At 37.4% G+C, this 27,410-nt stretch overlaps 1 protein-coding gene across 1 annotated transcript in view; it reads left to right on the plus strand.

Annotated features, from left to right (window-relative positions):
- Nucleotides 1-27,410, plus strand: part of pik3c2a (phosphatidylinositol-4-phosphate 3-kinase, catalytic subunit type 2 alpha) — a 124,212-nt gene that overhangs the window by 80,433 nt on the left and 16,369 nt on the right. The window contains exons 16-30 of the mRNA XM_017465910.3: nucleotides 8,180-8,368; nucleotides 13,038-13,131; nucleotides 13,269-13,363; nucleotides 13,464-13,644; nucleotides 14,288-14,392; nucleotides 17,208-17,300; nucleotides 17,746-17,875; nucleotides 19,162-19,298; nucleotides 20,399-20,568; nucleotides 20,675-20,831; nucleotides 22,486-22,595; nucleotides 22,679-22,886; nucleotides 23,217-23,341; nucleotides 23,446-23,563; nucleotides 23,920-24,001. Coding sequence (XP_017321399.3) covers nucleotides 8,180-8,368; nucleotides 13,038-13,131; nucleotides 13,269-13,363; nucleotides 13,464-13,644; nucleotides 14,288-14,392; nucleotides 17,208-17,300; nucleotides 17,746-17,875; nucleotides 19,162-19,298; nucleotides 20,399-20,568; nucleotides 20,675-20,831; nucleotides 22,486-22,595; nucleotides 22,679-22,886; nucleotides 23,217-23,341; nucleotides 23,446-23,563; nucleotides 23,920-24,001 — 1,994 coding nt within the window. The remainder of the gene's footprint in view (nucleotides 1-8,179; nucleotides 8,369-13,037; nucleotides 13,132-13,268; nucleotides 13,364-13,463; nucleotides 13,645-14,287; nucleotides 14,393-17,207; nucleotides 17,301-17,745; nucleotides 17,876-19,161; nucleotides 19,299-20,398; nucleotides 20,569-20,674; nucleotides 20,832-22,485; nucleotides 22,596-22,678; nucleotides 22,887-23,216; nucleotides 23,342-23,445; nucleotides 23,564-23,919; nucleotides 24,002-27,410) is intronic.

A 27,410-nucleotide genomic window follows, 5' to 3' on the forward strand; every position in this document is an offset into this window, starting at 1 on the left:
GGCTTGACAAAGCCAGCATTCTGTTCTGGTTTATAAGCTTATTTGGGGGCCAAGCATCAAAGGTGCATAGGCACCCTATTGTTATTCCTCTTCTTCTTCTTTTTTCTTCTTTTTCTGCCTAGGGTGTCTCTGGCAGCCCATAGAACCATCTGGTAAACAGAAATTTGGCACACTTTGTGATTGGGGAGGATTTGGAAGGAACATTCTGACCAAATTTGGGCAAAGTGTTGCCAATGTTAATGTAAAATTCAGGCCTAATATATAACTACTTCTATGGACAGAACTTTTGAACCATGTGTCCAAAATTTTAAAGCAAGGCATCTCTCGGTCGAGACGAGATCACCACACCCCATGACGACAATTTCTGCCTAATTAGATCTTCTTTCATCTTGTATTTTGTCAAAAACCATTGTCCCGCTACTCTTCCTACAATTTTTATCTAACAGTAAGCCTCACAAAAGTTTGTCTATGAAGCGGTTTGCCTGTAATGGCCTAACGACTCTGACAGCAAAGCCGCTGAACAGGCTGAGGCTGTATCAGCAAGAACTGACACAAAACTTGGTAGACATTTTCAGAACCATGAGCTGAGGCTATTCTGCAAATTTTCTGCTAGCGTCACCTACTGGTCAAGACTTGACGTACTAAAAATGCTTACATGTAAGTGTCATTTTCGCTACTCCTGCCCCAATGTTTGTCCAATCTTCAGCAAATTTGGCTCACGTCATCTTGAATTTTGATATTCAAAACCGTTCTCCTGTACTGCACTGGCAAATGCAAAAAACAGGATAAGAGGGTGTATCTCAGCAATGCATCTACAAATCATCACAAAATTTGATAAGTATTTTCAGGACCATGCCCTGAATGAACCCAAGAGGTTTCATGACTGCACCTCTTTGTGGTCAAGAACTGTAACAGCTTTCATTTTTTTTCATTAATCATTTCAGGAATTTGCTAAATGTTGCTAAATATAGAGTAATTTCCCTGTAATTTCCTGGAGTATACTGAAGTGAATGCACACAACATCTGAAATTCAAGTGTACCTCCTGTCGACCATCTTGGATTTGGTCAAAAACACTTTTGACATTTTTCATTACTCCTCTGACAAATTATGTCACGTCAACCCCAAATTTGGCATAAAAGCTATCAAAACAATGTTGATACTCCAACCAATTTGCCCATAATATGCCAACAAATCTGACCGTGAAGGCACCAAACAGGACATGAGATGGTACTTAGCAGCAACCTCGACACAAATCTTGGTAGGCGACTTCAGGACCATGCCCTGTGGCTATACAACAAATTTTGTGACTGAGCCATGTAATGGTCAAAAATTACAATAACATGCCACAAATGCATCCATCTAAGTGCCATTGTTGCTAACAATTTTGTCCAATGTTGACCAAATTTGGCTTGCATTATCTTAAGTCCTGTCTAAACTTGTACAAAGTCGGGGGTGGGAAAAACCCAGACTGATGAGAAAAACCTATAAATACCGTTGCATTATGGGTATTATGGTAATGTGACGTGCACGTTAATGCCCAAAATAAGTGGAATCACAAAACTACTTCAATATAGAGGTGACACATCAAAACGATTGAGGAGAATTGCGTCATGGGTATTCGGACTGTCATAAAGCCTATTATATTAAAAACTTGAGTTAAATACGATCTTTACAGCTACAGATATGTCAATTTAGTTATGCTTCAACATACATGTATACACATGTACCTCCTCCTAACGTGCAGCTTTGTCGGTGTTGAATTTTGCATGGGCAAGCACCACTCACATTTTCTTCTGAAAAATTGGCTTGACAAAGCCAACATACTGTTTTCCTATTTAATTTTCTTATTTTTCTACTACTACTACTTCTGACACAATTTATTTCTATATGCTACTCCTCCAACAGCTTTCAAGCTACATCCATCAAACTTGTTAAGACATTCAGCCTGTTTTGACTCGGGTTACTGTATCTTTCTAACTGATCATAATTGCAGTTTTCCTGTTATGGAAGTTCAAAATGGTCAAAATTCCAATTGACCTGCATCAAAAATTTGTGACTGTTATAACACCTTGAGCTTTCAAGCTTTGAGCTTTTACCAAACTCAGCATAGTCCTTCAGGCTGTTTGGACTGTTCATGCTCTATTTTTCCTAACTGACCCCCGGTATTCTTATAGCATACATCTACAATGTATATAAAATACCCCCTTATTAAAGCAAAAAGTACCCAATAGTGTTTTTGTAGAGATTTCACTCAGCACTGTTACAATATCAGCTTTGTGGTCAAAAGGTAAGAACAGAGAGCTTAGCAACAACTGGCGGCTAAACACTCTTACTTAAACACTTAAGCACTAAAACACTCACACTGAAACACCAACACTTCAACACTACTATAATCTTCTGAGGGAAAAGATACAGAAAATAATGGACTAAGGGTGAGAGAATAAAATGAGCTGATCCTGGAAATAAATAAAAACGTGTAAGACTGTCCTTGTATATATTAGCTGTGTGCACGTGTGTGTGAGCGAGAGAGAATAGAATGATCCGGTCATTGAAGGCACATCATCCCAATAGCGAGTTTATATTTATGCAGTAGTGTTGAGTGGTTTGTGACTTTCTTTGGGCTGCTTTGGGTCTGAGGATCTGGCAACCAAAACCCCCCCAACACACACACACACACACAGAGCTAATATACACTATAACACAGCTGTAAAAAAATGCCTGATCATTTAATGTCCATTGGTATAATAAAATAGTTATTTTCTGTATTTTTTCCATCAGTAGATTACAGTAGTGTTGAAAGTGTGAGTGTTTTAGGGGCCTTTTACACAACATTTTAAACTAAAAATGGAAAACATTTTATGCATTTTGGCTGTTCGTTTACACGACAAGTGTTTTGGTGCCTGAAAACGCAAACTTTTGAAAGCGGGATTCAAAGTACAAGTTTTTGAAAACGATATCATTATCGTCTGTGTAAACACAAAAACGAGAATCTGTGAAAATGATGATGCCATGCGCACGTGTATTACGTGTTCAGTCTATAGGCATGCGCGCGCATACTTCAAAACAACGTGCGAGACATTCAAAACTACAGGACTGTTTGTGTTGCTCAAGATTTTGAGTTTATTGACACTTCTCCAGCAAAGAGTAGATTCACTGCATCACTACTATAACCAGCAGAGACGCATTTGTTACAACCACCAAAATATTAACCCACATCTACGCCAACGAAGGGTATTCAAAATCTTATAATTATCTTTGTAATTGTCTGTTTTGGAGTATATCTATCTTTTTATTGCTAATAAAATATAGAAAGCAGACTGACTGCCAGTTTCTCACTATTTGCACTAGTTCGATTTTTTTCAGTATTTAAAAATGAATGAGCTTTGTTTGCACAATTTTGACCTGGAGCACAAGAAAAGCTAAAAGACAGGGTTGAAGACAGAAAAATCTATTTCCACAAAGAAAAAACCTTTATGCACATTTAATCTACATTACATTATATTACATTAGGGACATCTCAGCATTTATTAACCAAGAAAAATAAACCAAATCTATGCTTGACAAGTGAGTTTTCACAATTCCTTATGACAGTGAATAATTTTCCAAGTCTTACTATCAAGATTCTAAGTAACTGGAGACAGAACTTTTTTCGTACTCCACATAGATCATAAACCATTGAAATCATTTAAGAAAAGTAAACGTCATTGTGCTTTTTATCCAGAAAAAACACAGCTCGCCCGTTTATTTGTATTTGTTTATAGGGCAGTCTTGCCCGGATCAGTATGGTGGACACATTGATGTGAATGCTTATTTGCACAGGCACATAGGGTTTCTTTACAAAGTGACATCGCCAACTACTGCCCTGGCATGCATAATACAGCATTTTTAGTCGTTTTCGCGGATCCGTGTGAACGGGAATTGTTTTGAAAACATTGTCGTTTGTAGGTGAAACTTTTCAAAAACACAAAGGAAAAATTTTTCCATTTTAGGTACACCGTTGTCATGTAAACGTACTCTAAGTGTTTAAGTATTAGTGTTTCGTGTTTAGCCGCTGGTTGTTCCTAAGCTCTCCTGAGCGGAGTGAAATCTCTATAAAAACACTAAAATGAAACGCATCATCCCTGTTGCAAACGAGTTTACATTTATATGGTAAAATATTCTCTGTACACAAATATCCATTGTATTTTTACATTTGTTTTATTTATATTTATATATATATATATATATATATATATATATATATATATATATATATATACACACACACACTGTATATATTATAAGAGGATATTCACATGAAATTTGAACACCAGACATTAGTATTAACTCAAGAAATCTGCAAATATATATAATTCACAACATTAAAGTCCATAAATAAAGTTATGTGTAATAAAGTGGAATGACAGGAAAAAAGTATTCAACACGCTATGAAAAAGCAGTTCGGTAAGGCAAGGAACCAGCTGAAATAATTAAGTAATTATACCTCTTATCTGTGCAAATTAGTATCAGCTGCGTTAGTAAATTGGCTATAAAAAGGCTTTTCGTTACCAAGGTGTCACACAAACATTTCATGATGGGTAAAAGCAAAGAGCTCTCCCAAGACCTTCACAACCTTATAGCTGCAAAACATATTGATGGAATCAGATACAGAGGTATTTCAAAACTTCTGAATCCTCCAGTAAGCACCATTAGGGCCATTATCCGCAAGTGGAAACATCACACCGTCATCAAACGACCACGCACAGTAGCTCCTCACAAGATTTCTGACCAGGGAGTCAGACGAATAGTTAGAAGAGTAGCTCAAGAGCCGAGGACCACTCGGTAAGAGCTCCTGAAACACTTGGAGGCTGCAGGTGCCATCGTCACAGAGAAAACAATAGGTAATGCACTCCACCGCCATGGCCTCTATGCATGCTCACCCCGCAAGACTCCATTACTAAAGAAAAGGCTTGTGTCAAAACTCGATTAATGTTTGCTACAACTCATTTGGACAAGCCTATGAAATACTGGGAGAGTGTAGTCTGGTCAGACGAAAGCAAAATTTTATTTTTTTGGCTGTCATACTACACCATGTTTGGAGAAGAAATGTCATTGTACAACACGCTAAAAACACTATACCAACAGTGAAGTTTGTAGGTGGAAGCATCATGGTGTGAGGCTGTTTTTCAATTATATGAAGTCTGCCAATACCATGCGATGAAAAACAGCCTCACACCATGATGCTTCCACCTACAAACTTCACTGTTTGAATCTGCTGCATGAATCTGCTGCCATTCATCAGGATGATTGCGACATGAGTGGTCCTTCCAGCAGGACAACGATCCACAGCATACAGCAAAGGAAACTCAATTGGTTTCAGTGGAAAAAACAACAAGGCGTTAGAATGGCCCAGTCAATCACCTGACATGAATCCAGTTGAACAAGATTTCAAGACTATGATAAGAATAATGGGACAAAATCGCACTTGAATACTGCGGCCGATTAATTTCTTCATACAGGAAGCATCTTAAAGCTGTCATTACAATCAAAGGCTTCTCCACTAAGTACTAAAAAAAATTTCAGTTAGTGTGTTCAATACATTTTTCCTGTGTCATTCCATTTTCTTACACATAACTTTATTTATGGACTTTAATGTTTGGATTTCTTTATTTGTATGGATTTCTTGAGTTAATACCAAAGTCTGGTGAAAATTTCATGTGAATAACCTCATTCGAATTATATTTACTGAAAAAAAAAATTATGACTTTTATAAGTGATCCCGATTAAGATGTTCAAACTATGGACAAAACTTCATACGTTTTTGCCCCATAGAGAATGAATGAGGAACAAATGATGGGTGTCACAGCTCAGAGGTCGTTTGGCTGACATACTCATATCTCATATCCTCTCGTATGTCTTATGGAGCTGACCCGGCACGTACACATCACGTTTAGAAATATTTGCGGGAAATGTCCGGAAAATGGCATTGTTCCGGCCCCAGTGAAAATAATGGGAAAATGTGGACCCCCTAACTCCAACACCATCAGTGACAGATATGAATGACATGTCCAAGTGTTCCCCTTGCTCCGGAAAATCAGGAAATCCCATTTGTGAATGGATCCCACATGCACGTCGCATGGAATTTCCTGTCGGAATTCCCAATACACAGTGATGTCAAATGAGTCTAAAGAAGCAAAAGAGGCCATAAATTACCCAAGTCACCAAATTATTGCAGTCATTGAACAAAATGATTGGCTCACTGAGGAGTATTGCATTATTACGTGCATACACGAGAGTACAGTAACTACTAAAACAGGACAGTATGCACAGTAAGTAACAGTGTCGTGCCGACCAGTACACAGTTCTAATGTGGAAGAGTCATATAACAGGTAGTGTAAAAGAATAACAATATAATAAAAATGTTGTGAATGTAAACATAACATACTATGACAGGAGATTAGCTTATACAGTGCCCTCCACTAATATTGGCACCCTTGGTAAATATGAGCAAAGAAGGCTGTGAAAAATTGTCTTAATTGTTTAACCTTTTGATCTTTTGTTTAAAAAAATTCAGAAAAATACTCTGCTCTCATGGATATCAAACAATCGCAAACAAAACACAGGTTTATCAAAAAAAAACATAGAAAAAAACATTAAATATAGGTGTGCAACAATCATTGGCACCCTTTTATTCAGTACTATGTGCTACCTCCCTTTGCTAAGATAACAGCTCTGAGTCTTCTCCTATAATGCCTAATGCCTGATGAGGTTGGAGAATACATGGCAAGAGATCTAAGACCATTCCTCCATACAGAATTTCTCCAGATCCTTCAAATTTCTAGGTCCACGCAGGTGTGCTCTCCTCAATAACTTAAAATTCTGAATGGTAAAAAGTTTTGAAATTTGGCACATTTGATACTACAGGCCACAAGTAAATGCCACACCACAAATGGCCTACGTGAGCCCATAGTTGGCGCTACAGGCAACGCCCAAATCTACGTGATTTTCCCTCCTACCCCATAAGTCCAAAATGTCTGAAAATTGGTATACATGCCTTATTTCTCATGGGGAACAAAAAAGCCATTGGGACCCATCATGTCCGCCGTCATAGATTTTCCCCTTCATTGAAAATCTTCTCCTCATGAACCAGGTCTGATTGACTTGAACTGTGGTACATATGTGTGGGATACATGTCTTTCTATAGGGTGATAAGCAATAAGGAATCAAATAAAAATTGGCCAAACTAATTACATATTGGTGAATTGACAACTGTTGCACATATTTCTTGTGTCCATAAATCAATGGAACATTGACCTACAGTATGTTACCATGTGCAATGGCAACCTCATCTCTCCAAAAAGAGTGACATTAAAAGGAATAATAATTTATAATGCTAAAATAATGAGTTTCACATCCGCTATTAATAAAACGGACTCTCCGATTCAATTACCAGTTCATATGATGAATCTTGACAATGTTAAGTGACAAATCTGAGAAATGGGTGAATGTAAGATGAAAAATAGATTTATTTTGAACATCTGAAATATGCATGCTCGGCTAATGCTGTGAAGTTCTCACAGGCACAAGCCCTTTACACACATATACAAGCTTCAAGCCACGCACACACCATGGCTTTCTGGCAAGGATGGGCTAACTGTCTATTAGGCAGACATTCTGTGGCTAATTTGGCCACGGCTAATGCTACTGCTAACAGAAACAGTAAGTCCAGAACCATGAAGCTTGGTCAATTTTGTTCTACTATGGCACACTAAAACTAGAGACTAGACTTACACTTCTCAGAAAGCATGGTCATAAACAGAGTATAGTGGACACTACAGGCCACACCTCATAGTTGACACGTTCAAAGCGGCATTTCGACCCCACCAGTCCAAAATGTCTGAAATTTGGTATGCATGCCTTGTTGCTCATGGGGTACAAAAAGGTCTGAAGAACCCATAATGTCCACATGATGGATTTTTCTCTACAAGGATCATTTGTGGAAAACTACAAAAATGAACTTAAAATCTCATTGGTCCAAATGCATTGAAATATTGTATCTGTGGGATTAATTTCTCTACCATGTCAATTTTGAAATGGTCTGCAGTCTTGAGGTGGAATCTGCTATTGCTGCATGTAGCTATTATTATTATTATTATTATTATTATTATTATTATTATTATTATTATTATTCTCTTGCAGACTGACACAGGGAGACATGCAGCTGCTTTGGGACCAGCGGTACTATTGCCAAAGACATGAGCACAGTCTTCCCAAGATTTTAGCCAGTGCACCCAGCTGGGATTGGATTAGCATTGCAGAGATCCACAAACTCCTACACCACTGGCCCCCACTCTCTCCTGTGTGTGCCCTAGAATTGCTAGATTCAAAGTATGTATCTCATAGGGATGTTACAAAATGCCATTATCTGTATTTGTATCTGTTTAGTGCTTCGAATATTCCTATACATTTTTCAGATTAGAACGGTATGGTCAGTACCAGACAATTTTTTTTTTTGTTTGTTTGTTTGTTTGTTTGTTTTGTTTTGCTTTTTTGTTTCTTGGTTAACCCTAGCACTGTGCCCTGGAAACACTACCAAATACTGAAAAGATTTGGCTGCTTTGTGTAAAAAAAAAAAAAAATATATATATATATATATATATATATATATATATATATATATATATATATATATATATATATATATATATATATATAAATAAATAATGAATCTACAAACCCCCAAATTATAACAATATAGCTTTCTGTCTTCTAGCATGAACATGACCGAGTAAGCCTACTTCAAAAGAGTATTGCCTTTACCAAATCAAGAAACTGTTATTTAGGTTACAGTTGACAACAGCTGTATAATAAAATTATTTGAAATTTACTTAAGTTTTTGAATATTGAACAGTTCACTTGACCTGCCATAAGACTATACTATGTCTACTAAGTCTGGGACACACTCTTGACTGTTGCTGTGAGTCAAAATGGTGTCCTTTAAGCAGCAGTTTATTATAATGCCAGTATGATATTCTGAAAAAGAGTTTCTTTTCAAAGTAATTAGAATTATAATTTAAGAAAGACGAAAAACACAATAAACCAGCTTATAATACATTTAAAAGTAATGAATTAATTGTTTTTTGGACAGCACCAAAGCGATATTCTGCCCTGTGCAGAGAGGTTGGGCTGTGTGGGGCAGGGGCTCTTTAAAAGCATATTTTTATTTTTTTGTACAGAAATATGGTAGAAATATAGTTTCATTTCTATAAAAAAAAATCTAGCCTATACATAGTTTTATTTCCATAATAAAATCTAGCCTATACACATTGAGTGCGAGATGATAATGTGAAGCGAATCGTCGATGAACGGTGCTTTCACATTGAATGCGAAACGATCGATCGCCTACAGCTAATTCACGCCTGCATGATGGGTGGCGAAACCCACTATTCTGCTGATTGGGCTATCGTTTTTGACCACTGAGAAGAAGAATCACTTAAATGTTGGCGCGTAACACAACAAGGCATACAAACTGTTAAGAAGCACAGAAAAAAAAGAAAATGGATTTGAAAATGTATTTTGCTGTGACTTTTATCAAAAGGTTCTCTGTTCTCAGAAACCAGTGGTAACGAGCTCAATATCCATTCTCTTCTCTCTTCCGGAATATTTTTCTTTGGTGTTTACACTGGTTTACAAAACAGCTTTTGTGCAAGAGCAGCAGCTCCGGGCACATGATCTAAAGCTCAAATCTAATTGGACGGCCCATTTCATTGGTCAAAAAAAATAGAAATCTTGCTGTTTCATATGGATCTCTTGTTTCGATTGAAGAGTGTCATTGACTTTGTTTACATGGACAGCAATAATGTAATTATTGACCTTATTCTGAATAAGACAATATTGTGATTAAGGTGTTTACATGAGTCGCTTTCTGAATATTCATTTCATGTTCCTGTTTTGCATGTTATAGAACATAGATCGATTAACGGCACATGTCATTACGTCCCCACGCCAAGCCGTCCGACGTTCCCTCCAGAATTTCACATATCTACATACAATTCGTCTTTGTTATGGTACCGTATACAGTTTTGGGTGTTTTTATTTTTCATTTTACAAAAGATTCAAGTGCAGTTAATTATTTGTCATGCTATACATGCAAATAGATGACTGCTTGAAGCCATGGGCTGCGTCCGAAACCACATACTTGTCTACTATATAGTAGCCGAGATACATGTATTTCCCCTACTCTATAGTAAGTAAGTACACGGTTTCAGATGCAGCCGTGCTCTCTTGTTTGCCGTCAAACGGTTGAGCACTGCTGTGTGTGTATATGTCCTGTCACAAAATGTGGCGAAAACTCCTACACGACGTTAATAATGTGATTTAAGGTGTGTACATGTCTATAATGTACGTCAATAATGCGACTAAAATATGAATACTCCATGTCTTAATTCGATTTGTGTTTACTTCGAGTATGACTTTAATCGGATTAAGGTAATTAATAATCGCTGTTTACATTTTAGTTTCTTAATCAGAGTATTGTCTTAATTGGGTTAATATCGGATAATTGTTGTCCATGTAAATGTACTGATTGTGTCGTACATTCGTGTGGCTTAATTGCACTCGGTGTGAAAGGCCCTAAAGGCATTGTTTATGCTGGAATAAAACCGAATAATGCATCATCTAGTATTACTAAGAGTATCACGAATGTCCCATGAGCAGGGTTGCCATGTCCCAAGTGAAATGAGAAAAGAAGAATTATTTATCTTTTTCTTCAACATTTTGGGTTAGTTTTGCTAGTTTGACTTTTTGTACAGGCTTGTGTGACCTGTTCTTTAAAGGTCAACAACAAACAACCTCGACCTCATGCAATTTTTTTTTTTTTTTAATTTCATCCTGAGACAACCACACCTATTGGGAAAGTTTATGGCATTCTCTCTTAAAAAAAAAAACAAAACAACACCTAATACACCTGTCCATATCGGTATTCATATTAATTTAGGATGCAGCATTTGTTCAGTCCGAATAATGTATTAGTATTTGGTTACAACCCTAGTAGCTCACAACCCACAGGAGCATTAAATCCATGTTTTATAATTTGGGTAATGTTGATCCTAGCATCATGTAATATTTGCTAATCTTGGGTAAAATTATGTAACTGTTATCACATAAAGAAATTATATTATTTTCAAGTAGATTTCTATAAAACTATGTTAATTTTTGTTGAAAGTCCTTTTGTTAAAAATCTTGCACATATTGTCATATGCATATATATATATAAATAATAAAAATCTAGAATATACAGTGAATACAGAGGGCACCTAGCAGTCTACACTGGTGATGCAAACAGGGTGGCCAGTATTGTGACAAACTGCCTACTGGTGAATAAATCTATCACCAACATACAATAAGCCTACACACCCCTGCTAAAATAGCAGATTCTTCTGACATGAAAATAAATAAAAGATAAATCATATCGGATCTTTTCCGACATATAGTGTGATGTAGCAGTAAACAAATGGAGAAGTTTTAGGTTTTAAAAAAATAACTTTCTTTTAATACACTCAGTCTTTTGGGGTAAGACTCTAACTTAGCACCTCATGATTTGTCACTTTTATTCAACTCTTCCTTGCCCTCATAATTAAAAAAAAAACAAAACAATTGTTAGAATTTAGATCTGGGATTTCACTGGGCCATTCCAAAAATGTTTATCTTCATCATCTGAAGCCATTCCTTTGTTGACCTGGACTTGTGCATTGTGTTGCTATCATACTGGAAGATAAATTTCTTCTTAATCTTTACCTGTCTAACAGAGGCCTGCCAGGTTTAGATTTTTTTGCTAAAATAGACCGGTATTTGGAGCTATCAATGATTCCCTGTATCTTGACTAAAGCCCCAGTACCAGCTGAAGAGAAGCAGCCCCATAGCATAGTGCTGCCACCATCATGCCTCAGTGTGGGTATGGTGTTCTTTGGGTGGATGTTTTGTGCTGAACATCTTTTAGAAATGTCCCAAAAAAGCTCTAACACATTTTGCCACATGGTTTGAGTGATTGTATGTACGTAATGCCAAAATTTAGGCAGGCTTGGATATTTTTTTTTGTTTGGTTTTTTTTTTTTTTTTTTTTTTTGTTTTTGTTTTTGTTTTTTTTTTTGGTGAGAAAGGTCTAGCCACCCTACCCCATAGTACAGAAATGTGAAGAATATGAGAGATTATGTCACATGCAGAGAGTGAGCAGCACTTGCCAGATATTCATGCAGCTCCTTTAATGTTGCCATAGGTCTCCTGGCAGCCTCCCTGATAAGTCTTCATCTTGTGCTTTGTCAATTTTGGAGGGATGTCCTGTTCTTGATAATGTCACTGAAATTGGAAGAAAAAAAAATTTAATAGGGGTGTATAGACTTTTTATATCCACTGTAAGTCCATTCCAAACCCCATACGCTGGTTTTGAAATCCCTAATGAGCAAGCCAATTGCAGCAGTGGCAGAAAAACTTCCTGAGATTTAATAAGGAAGAAACCATGACGAGCGAGACGCTAAAAGAACCCCAAAAGTATCAAATGCATTGTTAGATATATGATTATTGTGTATAGGAGACTTGAGATAATCACAAATTAGTATAACTATTGCCAAAAAAATCTATGCACAAATAATTTGCTGCTAAAAATTTGTTTATGCGGCACAAGAATAAAATGGTGGATAAAATGGTTGTATTATTTTTGCTCACTGTCCAACATTATTTTAAATAAGTGATATAGAAGCTTGAGAGTCTATGGCAGAGAGCTGTCAATCAAGTATGTTCATTAGATCCATCTGTTTAGCAAGCCCAGCTTTTCTGTTTAATGTTTTCACATTGTATGGGGTATGATCCAGGAATTCTGCTTTTTTTGTGTATTCATTACTATTATCTAGTTTTTCTCTCACTGTCACCATGTTGTTAAACCTCAGACTGAACTTTAAACAGTGTATTAACACAAATCTGTACAAATAAACATTCAAGTTGTTTTGTTAGTCATTGTATTGTAAGATCACAACAACTAAGATATAGTTTTCTTGTATTTTAGATTTGCCGATACAGAAGTTCGGGCCATGGCTGTGAGCTGGATTGAGATCTGCAGTGATGATGAGCTAACTGACTACTTGCCTCAGCTTGTTCAGGTTCCCATTAACAGCATGCAAAATGTTACCATAGCTTTATCCCATTTCTGCATTTTTCTCATCTGCAACATAACATCTATAATCCATTGTCTGTTTAGTGGTGCTGATAAACATTTTTTCACCTTCCTACCCTCAAGGCTCTAAAGTTTGAAAGACATCTAAAGAACTCTTTGGTTATGTTCCTGTTGTCTCGAGCCCAAGGAAATGTCAACGTTGCACACCAACTTTACTGGTTAATACTGAATTAGACCAGCTTTTTCATTCAAGACGTATAATAAATTTGTTTTAGTTTTTTTGAGAGAAAATGTATGACTGATTCTAATTGGCTCCAGGCTGCTGAGGGATGCAATACAGGAGCCTGTGTTTGGCCAGCGCTATAGCCATGTGCTTGGAGCACTGCTTTGCATGTGTGGTGCTGGACTAAGAGTTGAATTTGAGAAGCAGACAAGCCTTGTGCAATTGCTGGGAACTCTGGCAGAAAAAGTGCGCCAATCCAGCAGCTCAAGTCGACAGGTAAGGGAAAAAAGGAGCTCACATCAAGCACATAGGTAACATACTGTAGGTGTAAATAATGTGATTAGAGTACAGTATAGCTGACCATCCAACTGGCCAACTGTTTCCCCCACAATCAGGGATTCACAATGTTGTTACATGGCTTGCAAAACCACCTGACAGTATAAGGCAGGGGTTTTCAAATTTTTGCAGCTGGGACCTCTTTCACTGTCAGAGGAAAATGTACAGGTCCCCTTAAGATTACTGCACAGATTAACCTCTGAAACTCCCATGACTCATCATCTCATTCTTATAACTACCTTCCTAGCAATTTTTGATGACCTTAATACTGCTTAATACTGGCAAAAGTGGACTTTTTTTTTTTTTCCTGTGACCTTTGCCCTGTATGTGCATCTGTCCAGGCTTATTGCGCTTAAGATCATTTTGAGAGGTCTGAATACTACAGTTTTGTTTATTCATTTTACATGCTTAATTCAGCACATCCTTAGCTTATATTGCATTTGCCAGTTTAATAAGTGTTTTCTTGTGTTGATTGTAAAAATATCAAAATAACTCATTGATTACCATTATTCATTTGATTACCTAGTATGGTACTAAGCATAACTGTTCCCAAGCACAACAAATCTTTTATTTACTTCTGAAGGTGGTGCTCCAGGAGGGCCTAGAAGAAGTGCAGTTATTTTTCCAGAGGGAAAACTGCAGACTTCCACTTAGTCCCAGTCTAGTGGCCAAGGAACTTAATATAAAGGTAAGTGCTCACCATAGCAATAGAAAATAACTCACCCACTGTGGGAGGAGTGCACTGTGCACTGAGCTACAGGTGTCCACTGAGACTGGGGGATCCACAGAACCAAACAAAAAGCTGTGGTCTTTTTTTACTCTTAGCTAGATAAACAGTGCCAAAATAACATTCCTCACATTCCAGCTTAATTTACAAGGAGGCAGTTGCAGGAGGAAAAAAGTCTTTTGTTTCCCCTGTCCGAACATTTCTGAACTGTGTTGCTGGCATCAAATTCAAAATGATCATATATTTCTCAGGAAAAACAAAAAAACAAAACAAAAAACAATAAAATTTCTCAGTTTCAACATTTGATATGTTGTACTATTTTAAATTAAATATAAAGCTTAAATTATTTGCCAGTCATTGCATTTTGTTTTTATTTACATTTTACACAGCATCCCAACTTTTCTGGAAACAGGGTTGTATGATTGACAATTGTTTCTTGTTGCCCAGGTGTTAAAATGATTGTTTGAAAAAAGAATAGCTCTGAATGTCTACTTTTGGTTTGAACTCTAGGTTTTTTGTTTGTTTGTTTGTTTTTGTGAAGACTGCTTTTGTTGTTAAAAAGGATAAACTAACATGAAGACCAGGGAGCTGTATGTGGGAGAAAAGCAAGCCATTTTGAAGCTGATAAAAGGGAGAATCAGTCAGAACCATTGCACAGGTTTTGCACAGGGAATTGCCAGTACAACAGTTTGAAATGTTCTGAAAAAGAAAGAAACCACTGGTGTACTAACAATCAGAGATCAGACAGGTCAGCCAAGAAACAGGCTCACTAATCTTTATTGATGATGTAACTCATGATGGTAGCAGCAGAATGAATTCAGAAGTTGACCGAAATATTCCAGTTTATAGAGAACTTAATTTTGTTTGTAGATATAATTTGCATAGCCCAATCAATTATCTCAGTGGGATATTCTGTATTTTCTAGTATTTATGCAGTGTCCACCTCAAACATTTCAATATTTTGTGATATTTTCTGTTAAAAAACCCACTACCATACAACAATGTAAACAAAGCTTTGATTGGAAATACGCTTCTGCTATGAATCATGGGGAAATTTAGGTGTCAGGACAAAGGGGTTATCTACAGTATCTCACAAAAGTGAGTACACCCCTCACATTTTTGTAAATATTTGATATCTTTTCATGTGACAACACTGAAGAAATGACACTTTGCTACAATGTAAAGTACTGAGTGTACAGCTTGTGTAACAGTGTAAATTTGATGTCCCCTCAAAATAACTCAACACACAGCCATTAATGTCTAAACCGCTGGCAACAAAAGTGAGTACACCCCTAAGTGAAAATGTCAAAATTGGGCTCAATTAGCCATTTTCCCTCCCCGGTGTCATGTGACTTGTTAGTGTTACAAGGTGTCAGGTGTGAATGGGGAGCAGGTGTGTTAAATTTGGTGTCATAGCTCTCACACTCCCTCGTACCGGTCACTGGAAGAAAACTCTGAGGATCTGAAACAAAAAGATTTTTCTCTACATAAAGATGGCCTAGGCTATAAGAAGATTGCCAAGACCCTGACACTGAGCTGCAGCACAGTGGCCAAGACCATACAGTGGTTTAGCAGGACAGGTTCCACTTAGAACAGGCCTCACCATGGTCGACCAAAGAAGTTGAGTGCATGTGCTCAGTGTCATATCCAGAGGATGTCGTCTTTGGGAAATAAACTTATGAGTGCTGCCAGCATTGCTGAAGAGGTTGAAGGGGTGGGGGGTCAGCCTGTCAGTGCTCAGACCATACACCGCACACTGCATCAAATTGGTCTGCATGGCTGTCGTTCCAGAAGGAAGCCTCTTCTAAAGATGATGCACAAGAAAGCCCGCAAACAGTTTGCTGAAGACAAGCAGACTAAGGACATGTATTACTGGAACCATGTCCTGTGGTCTGATGAGACCAAAATATACTTATTTGGTTCAGATGGTGTCAAGCGTGTGTGGCGCCAACCAGGTGAGGAGTACAAAGACAAGTGTGTCTTGCCTACAGTCAAGCATGGTGGTGGGAGTGTCATGGTCTGGGGCTGCATGAGTGCTGCCAGCACTGGGGAGCTACAGTTAATTGAGAGATCCATGAATGCCAACATGTACTGTGACATATTGAAACAGAGCATGAACCCCTCCCTTCGCAGACTGGGCCGCACGGCAGTATTCCAACATGATAACGACCCCAAACACACTTCCAAGACGACCACTGCCTTGCTAAAGAAGCTGAGGGTGAAGGTGATGTACTAAACCCTATTGAGCATCTGTGGGGCATCCTCAAACAGAAGGTGGAGGAGCACAAGGTCTCTAACATCCACCAGCTCTGTGATGTCGTCATGGAGGAGTGGAAGAGGACTCCAGTGGCAACCTGTGAAGCTCTGGTGAACTCCATGCCCAAGAGGGTTAAGGCAGTGCTGGAAATAATGGTGGCCACACAAAATATTGACACTATGGGCCCAATTTGGACATTTTCACTTAGGGGTGTACTCACTTTTGTTGCCAGCGGTTTAGACATTAATGGCTGTGTGTGGAGTTATTTTGAGGGGACAGCAGTTTTACACTGTTATACAAGCTGTACACTCACTACTTTACATTGTGGCAAAGTGTCATTTCTTCAGTGTTGTCACATGAAAAGATATAATCAAATATTTACAAAAATGTGAGGAGTGTACTCACTTTTGTGAGATACTGTATTTACGTTTTTTGTCCTAGTTGCAGTGTAAAAGCTGTTGCAACTCTGATTAATGTAGTATAAGTCTTTTGATTTTTTTTTTGTTTGTTTGCTTCTAGGTCTGCTCCTTTTTCAGCTCCAATGCTGTGCCACTAAAGCTTGCACTGGTCAATGCAGATCAGCTGGGAGAAGAAATTAATGTCATGTTTAAGGTGGGAAACAATAGACATGCATGGATAAATGCTTTCTACCATATCAATATGCCTTTATCTTTTGTTTATTACACATTCTACGTACTATGAAGTAGAAAAAGTATAATTACCATATGCACGTATTATGTTAGTTACCAAAATACAGTCAAGTTAAAACTGAAGCACCCTTGCTAAAGATCACAAAAAGCTGTCCTTGTGGTTAAATAGCTTTTAATCTCACACCCATATGTTGGAAATATAACCTTTAATTAAAGTAATTTAGTCTAATAAAATAAAAAACACTCTTTTCAAAACATATAAATTTTAAACAAAACCACATGTCACAATTAGGCAGTGCATCTTAACTGTACTAAGTCATCAATCCAGACTTGTTTGTGTTTTTATACAAATATTTAATACTATTTCAGGCAGTTTTGTTAAATGAAAAATTATAAATTTATTATAGGTAGGAGAGGACTTGAGGCAAGATATGCTGGCACTACAGATGATTCGGATCATGGATCGGATCTGGCTACAGGAAGGGCTGGACCTGCGCATTGTCAACTTCAAATGCATCTCAACCGGAAAAGACAAAGGTATATAAAGAACCAGCAACTGTTGGGTTTAGGAGTGAATAGGTTTAGTAGTTATTTGACAAGTTTGCTTTCACTTTTTAACGTACAAAAAAAACTTTGACAACATTCAAATATGTAAATTTGTTTTTTAATATTTTATTTTATATTGCTCTTTATGTTTGTCTCTGTTAATTGCAAGATGTAGAAAATCAAGACACAATTTTTTTCAATTAAATCATATTTAAACGAATATGATAATAAATAAATGAGAAGAAGGAAAAGAGTGAAATATACTAATCTAATAGTAGAGGTGTAAACCAGGCTGTACTGTAGTCTGTAGTTATGCTTGATGTCTATGTGCACAAATATGGTATTAACTCCTCACTATACACTTATCGGCCATAACATTAAAACCACCTGCATAATATAGTCTAGATCCCCCTTGTGCTGCCAAATAAGCTCTGACACATTGAGGCATGGACTCCACAAGACCTCTGAAGGTGTGCTGTGGTATCTGGCACCGAGACGTTGCTTGATTGGACTGAGATCTGGGGAATTTGGAGGCCAAGTCAGCACCTTGAACTTTTTGTCATGTTCCTAAAACCATTCCTGAACAATTTTTGCAGTGTGACGAGGGGCATTATCCTGCTGAAGTAGGCCATTGCCATTATGGAGTACTGTTGCCATGAAGGGGTGTACTTGGTCTGCAACAATGTTTAGATAGGTGGTATATGTCAAAGTAACATCCACATGAATGCCAGGACCCAAGGTTTCCCAGAGCATCACACTGCCTCTGCCAGCTTGTCTTCTTCCCATAGTGCATCATGGTGCCATCTCTTCCCCAGGTAAACAATGCACATGCACCCGGCCGTCCACATGATATAAAAGAAAATGTGATTCTTCAGTCCAGGCCACCTTCTTCCATTGCTCCATGGTGTAGTTCTGATGCTCACTTGCCCATTGTAGGTGCTTTCAGTGGTGGACAGGCATCAGTGTGGGCACTCACTGCAACTACGCAGCCCAATACACAGCAAGCTGCGATGCACTGTGTTCTCACACCTTTCTGTCATAGCCATCGTTAACATTTTCAGCATTTTGTGCTACAGTCGCTCTTCTGTGACATGCAATCAATAAAGATAGTCAGTGTTATTCACTTCACTTGTCAGTGGTTTTAATGTTATGGCTGATCGGTGTATGTGATCAATTCAATTCTGATTATTGCCCTCTGTGTCACACACCTTTAAAGTATTTTAAAATCATAAAGAATTTTCAGTTACTATGTGACAGGTTTGTGTTTGATTTTTCAGGCATGGTGGAATTGGTCCCATCCTCAGAGACGCTAAGGAAGATTCAGGTGGAGTATGGTGTCACAGGCTCCTTTAAGGACAAGCCTCTGGCTGAGTGGCTAAGGAAGTACAACCCTGCTGAGGATGAGTACGAGAAGGTAAATTAACACCAAATTGTCAGAGTGTTAACTCATTTGCCACATTTACCACCTACCTACAAACTCTTTTGTGTAGAGCAGTTTAAAACAATTTCGATTTTATAAAGAGATATTATAAGGGAATTATTATAAGGCTTATGAATTTAAACTACTGGGCAGTGGTTTCCCTAGTGTGATGTTTATGATTTTGTCAATCATAAGGATCTTTTGTTATTTGCTTAAATGTTGATCACTTTATCCTAGTCAGGATCACATTAGATTCTGAGCTTAACCAAATGGGATGCCAGTTCATCACAGGGCACCATGCACACTCATATTCACACACACATTCACATCTAGGGAAAATTTAGAGTAGCCTCACGGCATGTTTTTTGGTGGTGGAGTGAAATCGGAGAACCCAGCGGAAAGAAAGACGGACCCTGGGTGAACATGTGAAACTCAGCACAGACAGTAACCCAAGCTCAGTATCAAAGTGGGGATGCTGAAGCTGTGAGGAGGCAACAGTAGCGCTGTACCACTATGCCTATAAATTCTGATGGGGGCTTTGTAAAAGTTTGAAGTCAGGAATACCACAGGCAAACTGCAGACATATGTACCACAACTTAGGAACACCTAGCAATTGTGTATGCATTCATTATTCTGCATCCTAAAAGATTTTGCTCTTAATCAACAGGCCATATTATGGAGTATTACAGACTCGTAATCAGAGACCAGACTAGTGTAGTGTTGGTTTATAAATATTTTCAATATATCAGTGGGATAGCAGGGCTAAGCCCCCTAGCATTTCATGAATTAGGGGAGAAAAATTAATGGTTTTATTTTTACACTTATCTAGAGCTGGTGGTATTATTATTATTATTATTATTATTATTATTATTATTATTATTATTATTATTGTTATTATTAATAATAATAATAATAATAATAATAATGAGACCTCAGGATCTATTATTACCACCAGCTTCCACTGCATCTTTGATATAGGCACATAAACATGAACGTTAAATGCTTGCTCTCACATAGCAAAGAAAATTATTTTTAATTATCTTACATTTTTTATCTTTTTATTTTATTGTCACGCACAACCTTCCTTTCTGCAGGCCTCAGAAAACTTCATCTATTCTTGTGCGGGCTGCTGTGTGGCTACCTATCTGCTTGGCATCTGTGACCGCCACAATGACAATATAATGCTTCGCACCACGGGGCACATGTTTCACATTGACTTCGGCAAATTTCTTGGCCATGCACAGATGATCGGGAGTTTCAGAAGGTTAAAGAAGCACTATTTCAAAGCATTTTATCCTTGTTATTTGGAGATCAAATTGATTAAGCTGAGCTCATTAGTTCAGTACTTTGCTCTGACTTCTCACCCTCAGGGACCGAGCACCATTTGTCCTGACCTCTGATATGGCCTATGTCATCAATGGGGGTGAGAGACCCACAAGCCGCTTCCAGCTCTTTGTTGACCTATGCTCTCAGGCGTACAATCTGATCCGCAAACACTCCAGCCTCTTCCTTAACTTGCTATCACTGGTAATGCTCTAAAACACTGCAGATAGAAACAAAAAGGGGGGAAATTCATTAAAATATTGGCAATGTTGGCACAGATCAATTTTTGTGTATTTCTGTTCCATGTTCTATAGTCTGTATTACAGTGGGGGAAATAAGTATTGGACGCGTCAACATTTTTTTCAGTAAATATATTTACAATGAGGTTATTCACATGGAATTTTCACCAGACATCAGTATTGACTCAAGATATCTGGAAATATAAAGAATTCACAATATTAAAGTCCATAAATAAAGTTATGTGTAATAATAAAGTGGAATAACATAGGAAAAAAGTATTGAACACATTAAGAAAAAGCAGTTCTCCAAGGCAAGCTAAGGCAAGAAACCAGCTGAAATTTGTAAGTAATTATACCACCTATCTGTGCAAATTAATATCAGCTGGGTTAGTAAATTGATGGGCTATAAAAAGGCTTTTCGTTACCAAGGTGTCACAAGAAACATCTCATGATCGGTGAAAGCAAAGAGCTCTCCCAAGACCTTCGGAACCTTATTGTTGCAAAACATATTGATGGAATCGGATACAGATGTATTTCAAAACTTCAAAACTGGAATCCTCCAGTAAGCACCATTGGGGCCATTATCCGCAAGTGGAAGCAACATCACTCAGTCATCAACCGGCCACGCACAGGAGCTCATCGCAAGATTTCTGACCATGGAGTCAGCAGATAGACAGAAGAGTAGCCCTAGATCCAAGGACCACTCAGAAAGATCTTCAGAAACACTTGGAGGCAGCAGGTACCATCATTACAGAGAAAACAATAGGCAATGGACTCCCATTGCTCACACTCGGCCAGCAAAACTCATTACTAAAGAAAAGGCATGTCGCAGCTCATATAAAGTTTGCTACAACTCATTTGGACAAGCCTATGAAATACTGGGAGAGTGTAGTCTGGTCAGACGAGAGCAAAATGTAACTTTTTGTCTGTTATACTACACACCATGTTTGGTGAAGAAATGATGCTCCACATCACCCTTAAAACACTATACCAGCAGTGCAGTTTGGAGGTGGAAGCATCATGGTGTGGGGCTGTTTTTCTTTGCATGGTACTGGCAGACTTCATATAATTGAAGGAACGATGAATGGAACCCTTTACCGGGAGATTCATGAGAAGAATCTGCTGCCATCCACCCGGATGATGAAGATGAGACATGGGTGGACCTTCCAGCAGAACAACGATCCAGAGCATACAGCAAAGGAAACTCTCAATTGGTTTCAGAGAAAAAAAAAAATCAAGGAGTTAGAATGGCCCAGTCAGTCACCTGACTTGAATCCAATTTAACAAGATTTAAAGACAATATGTTTAGAAGAATGGACTAAAATCACACCTGAATTCTGCAGCCACTCTCTTCTCTACTAAGTATTGACATAACTTCATTTATGGATTTTAATGTTGTGAATTCTTTATATTTCTGGATATCTTGAGTTAATACCGATGTCTGTTGAAATTTTCATGTGAATAGCCTCATTGGAAATATATTTACTGAAAAAATGTTGATGCGTCCATTTCCCCCACTGTATCTATGATCGTTATGAGTCTTACAAATTGTATTTGTATTTTTTTTTTTATTATTGTGTTAAATATTTTAGCCATTTAATTTTATATGAATTTGACAGATGACGCAATCAGGCTTACCTGAGCTGGCTGGAGCCCAGGACCTGAAATATGTGTATGATGCTCTGCAGCCTCAGAGTACAGATACAGAAGCCACCATTTTCTTTACGAGGTATAGCTTATTTGTGGTAAATATTATTTATGTTTTAACTTTGATTATAATACATTAACCTTCTCGCCTTATCTCTTACTCAGGTTGATTGAATCCAGTCTCGGCAGTGTAGCCACAAAGTTTAATTTTTTTATTCACAACCTAGCCCAGCTACGTTTCTCTGGCCTGCCATCTAATGATGAGCCCATCCTGTCCTTCTCTCCACGCACATACACACTAAAACAGGATGGTTGTATCAGAGATGCTTCCATCTTCTCTTTCCAGAAACGATACAACCCTGATAAGCACTATGTGAGACTTATTTTATTTAAATTTTAAATGTCTAAATTATGATTTTATTTGAGTTTTATGGTGTCAATCTCAGAGTCCTTATATGTAAAAAGTTGCAGTGCAGAGCCTTATTTGGCATAAAATGCAAGAATGAGTATTACTGAGTCAGTGTAGTTCTCTCCACACATGGCACACAGAACCAACAATAGCAACCTAACCAGCTAATGACAGCTAGCAAGTTAAAAGACCAGGCAGAAAATTCAAATCAGATAGGGTAACATAATGACTCTGGGGTGGCTTACAAATGATTTTTTGTCTAATGATTCTTTTATACCACTTCTTTTGTCATAGACATATGTAGTACGCATATTAAGGGAGTGGCAGAGTGAACCTCAATTTGTCTTCCGTACCTTTGATGAGTTCCAAGAGCTGCACAACAAGCTCACCATAATATTTCCTCTATGGAAGATTCCAGGGTGTGTTGCTCCTTAATGTCCACTACTAGCATTGAACAACTGCATCAATTTCAATGTCAATTATATTACTTAATTATCTATTTAAGAACATTTTCTGTTTGTAGGTTCCCCAACAAGCTCGTACTGGGACGCAAACACATCAAGGATGTGGCATCTAAGAGAAAGGTGGAGTTGACTATGTATGTACATAGCCTCATGAGGAGTTCAGCAGAGGTAGCCCAGGTCAGTAAAGGAGGCATCACTTAGTGATTATTATTGGTTTTTATTTTTATTTATTTACTTATTTATTTATTGTGTGTATGTGTGTGTATATATATATATATATATATATATATATATATATATATATATATATATATATATATATATATATATATATAATATAATCCTTGTGGCATCAGGAACAATTTTTGAGACTTTTACTGACACTGCAGCAGTAACAAAAAAAATACTGCCTAGATATTACATGAGCATCTGCATGTAAAGCTTTAATATATGTACTTTTAACTCTGCCTCGTTTTGATTAACAAAGTAGGACTGAGTATTGTGTGTGTGTGTATATATATATTCTTCCATAGTGCGATCTTATCTACACATTCTTCCATCCACTTGCTAGAGATGACAAGACAGAGGGATTGGACGGACTCCTCAAAATACCAGGTGAGCCCAACTGACTTTGAATCAAGTGTGAGAGTTGTACCTTGATTCTTGAGCCTAATTCTAAAATCATAATCTGGCAATTAGCAGTACTTTTGCTTAATTGTTTGGAACTAAAACAGAATAAAAGTGTAAACTGACCAGGCAAGAAATGAGTCAAGAAACTGGGTAATGTATAGTCCCCATATTTTCCTGTACAATAAATTACTGCAAAAGTCATTGGAAGAAATATATTCTTAACTATTTCTTTATAGGTTTTATTTTTATAGCAACTTTATATAATCACTGCAGTATATATAGTATGTTGAACCACTACATTACGTACAATATGGTTCATAGTAATATTGGTTAGTTTGTAGTACTCCCTCCTGCTACTGTGAGATGGACTGATGGTGATGCTATAGTGCAGTGTTTTGTTTTGTTCCATGTTTTGTGATCTGTAAGTACAAAACACAACTGTAAGTGCCAAACACAAAAGCCTCAAGAAGTATTTAGCCGCGCCCATGTCAAATTAGAGCAAATTTGGAAAATACTTCTGAAAATTACTCCTAGGATTTGTGACAGATTTTTGTCAAATTGGTGTCAAAATAGTGTCTGATCTGCAGTAATTATTAAAAACATTTTGAGATTTGTAAACAATATGGTCGCAACATGCCAATAGATTCTAGCAGAACAGAGTTTTTAAGTCATGATTGGTTACATGGATTCTCATTGTACGGTGCTTCGAAAAAGTATTTTCACAGTATTTATCCTGATTTCTTCTGTTTTTGTGTGTATATTTTGTGTATGAAAGTTATACAAAACTAACTGGGCCTGTGTGAAAATGTAACCCAGAAGAACATTAAGGCTTGTCTGAATTTTGCCAAAACACACTTTGATGGTCCTCAAACCTTTTGGAAGTATGTTCTGTGGACTAAAAAAGTAGAAAGTGGAACTGTTTGGATGACAGGACCCTTACATCTGGTGTAAACCAAACACAGAATTCAACCAAAAAAAAAAACATCAATACCTACGGTCAAGCATGGTTGTGGAAATGTGATGGTGTGGGGATGCTTTGCTGCTTCAGGGCCTGGACAACTTGCAATAACTGAGGTACACATGAATTCTACTATCTACCAGAAAATCCTAAAGGAGAATGTCCAGTCTTCAGTCCGTAAATTTAAACTCAAGCACAACTGGATTATGCAACAAGAAATTATCCAAAGCATAGGAGTAAGTCCTTATCCTAGAACTAAGTGAAAGACTGATCTCCAGATATCGGAAGTGTTTGGTTGCAGTTATTGCTGCTAAAGGTGGCATAACCAGATTTTACGTTTAAGGGGCAATTAGTTTTTCACATGGGTGATAGGTGTTGGATAACTTTTTGTGGAGAAGTGACATCCATGTGATCAGCCCCCACTACCAAACACACAACACAAGTTTCATCTAAATCACTCATTGCATTCAGAAGATACGACACTTCCTGTTTACCTTTTTTGCCTTAAATTTATTGCCTCACAAAAAAATCAAATATAAATAATAAAATTTGTTTTGAAATATACTGTTTATGAAATAAAAATGTAAAATAAAATAATTTGTCTATTGTTGGATTGCTTAAAACAGATTTTCTCTTATCTGATTACTTGATTAATTGACGATGATGATAATAATAATAATAATAATAATAATAATAATAATAATAATAATAATAATAATCAATTACTAAAGTAATCAACAGCTGTGCCTATATTAAGAATAAATAGCTGTTCCTCGGAGATCCAACCCAAATGAAATTGTGCTAATTTGTAATTGGATTTCTGATGATGACTGGGTTGCATAAAGAACAGGGCTACCATTCCTGTTTCAGCAGGAATTTCACAGGGTTAAGACAGAGCTACTTGCATGAAAAAAACATTCATATTTGGTTTTTTTATATTTCTCTGTAACTTGGCAAGAACAGGCAAGGTTGTGTTGACCCTGCAGACTGCCGCTTGCAGCTATTTTTTAGGGGTCCATTCACTGAACGTGCTGGAAGCCTAGATTATTTCATATTCTTTTTCTCCCCTAAAACAAATTGTACAGACCAAACCATAAGTCATATTGGTCAATAGATTTTTTCCACTGTTTACCTGGGTCTTTCCCCAAACAGAATACTCTCAATAGCCATTTAGCGCCATCACTTGAATTTTGAGTTAATTTGCACAATATGCAAAACATACTTTTGTGAACTAGTCCTAGGATTTTTTTTTCTATCTTCACAGAATTGGTGTCTAATTACTCAGCAGAGTGTCAATAGTCAGGTTTCCATTGCAGTTTTGTCCAAAATAGAAGCTATATTTTAAGAATGTCGACAAAACATAAAAGCAAATGGTCTGCGTTTCCATTAAATGTTATGCAATTTAAATCTTAGTTTTCTCCTCTCGCGATAGTCATTACAAAGCGACAAATCTCCAAGATCTGATAAGTGTTGGCACTGTGATTTCAATTGCATCCACTGCAATAGCCATGGTATATGCGGCGCCAAACTGGACAGAAGTGAAGCAAATGGGGAGAGAGATTGAAAGACAGGCGAAAGTGCGAGAGAGAGGATGAGTGTGTCCGAAAGTGTGTGAGAGAGACCAAGTGTCTGCACAAGAGAGGCTAAGTGACTTTCGCCTGTCGTTCTTTCTCCCCATTCGCTTCACTTTTGTCCAGTTTGGTGACTCATACATATCATGCCCAAGGTAACCAGTTCCAACCGAGAAGCGCATTACCATTGCTCTTTATAAACTGGCTATATGCTCAAAATTGATGAGACAGTATATCACTTTGCCTGATGTGCACAAGGCACTGCAGATTGCACAGCGCAATTATGAGGCACACAAAATACCTCAAGTGTATGGTGCAATCGATGGCTCACACATCCTTGTTCATGCCCCAAGTGATGGGTATCGTAATTATGTTAGCAGGAAAGTCATGTGTCATGTGATCTAAATGCGAGAAATGTTTCCATTTCATTTTTTCTAAATATTGCTTTGTCGAATTGCCTGAAAAACCACCTCATGCAAGTGTATAAATGTTTTTGCGATATTCCATTTTTTTTTAAATTCACGCATTTCCATTACCTGTTTTTTTTTGTTCGCAATTTCAAATTGCGAATTAAGCAGGTTAATGGAAACACAGCTAATGTTAATCAAAAACATTGACATTTGTAAGCAATATGGCTGCCATAGATAACTGTTTCTCAAAAAACATAAGCTTAACTGTGGTATACTGCATATTTATGCTAATCTGTAACTGGATTTTTGATGATGAACAGGTTACTTAAAAACTGTTTGCCAATAGCTAATCAGTATTCAGCAGGCATTTCATATGATTAACAGTGTGCTATTGTTGTAAAATATTAATGGTAGGTCTCATTAGGGACCCACTAGTAAATTAAACTTAAATTGGC

This window comes from Ictalurus punctatus, chromosome 4 (genome assembly GCF_001660625.3).
Source record: "Ictalurus punctatus breed USDA103 chromosome 4, Coco_2.0, whole genome shotgun sequence".
NCBI lineage: Eukaryota > Metazoa > Chordata > Actinopteri > Siluriformes > Ictaluridae > Ictalurus > Ictalurus punctatus.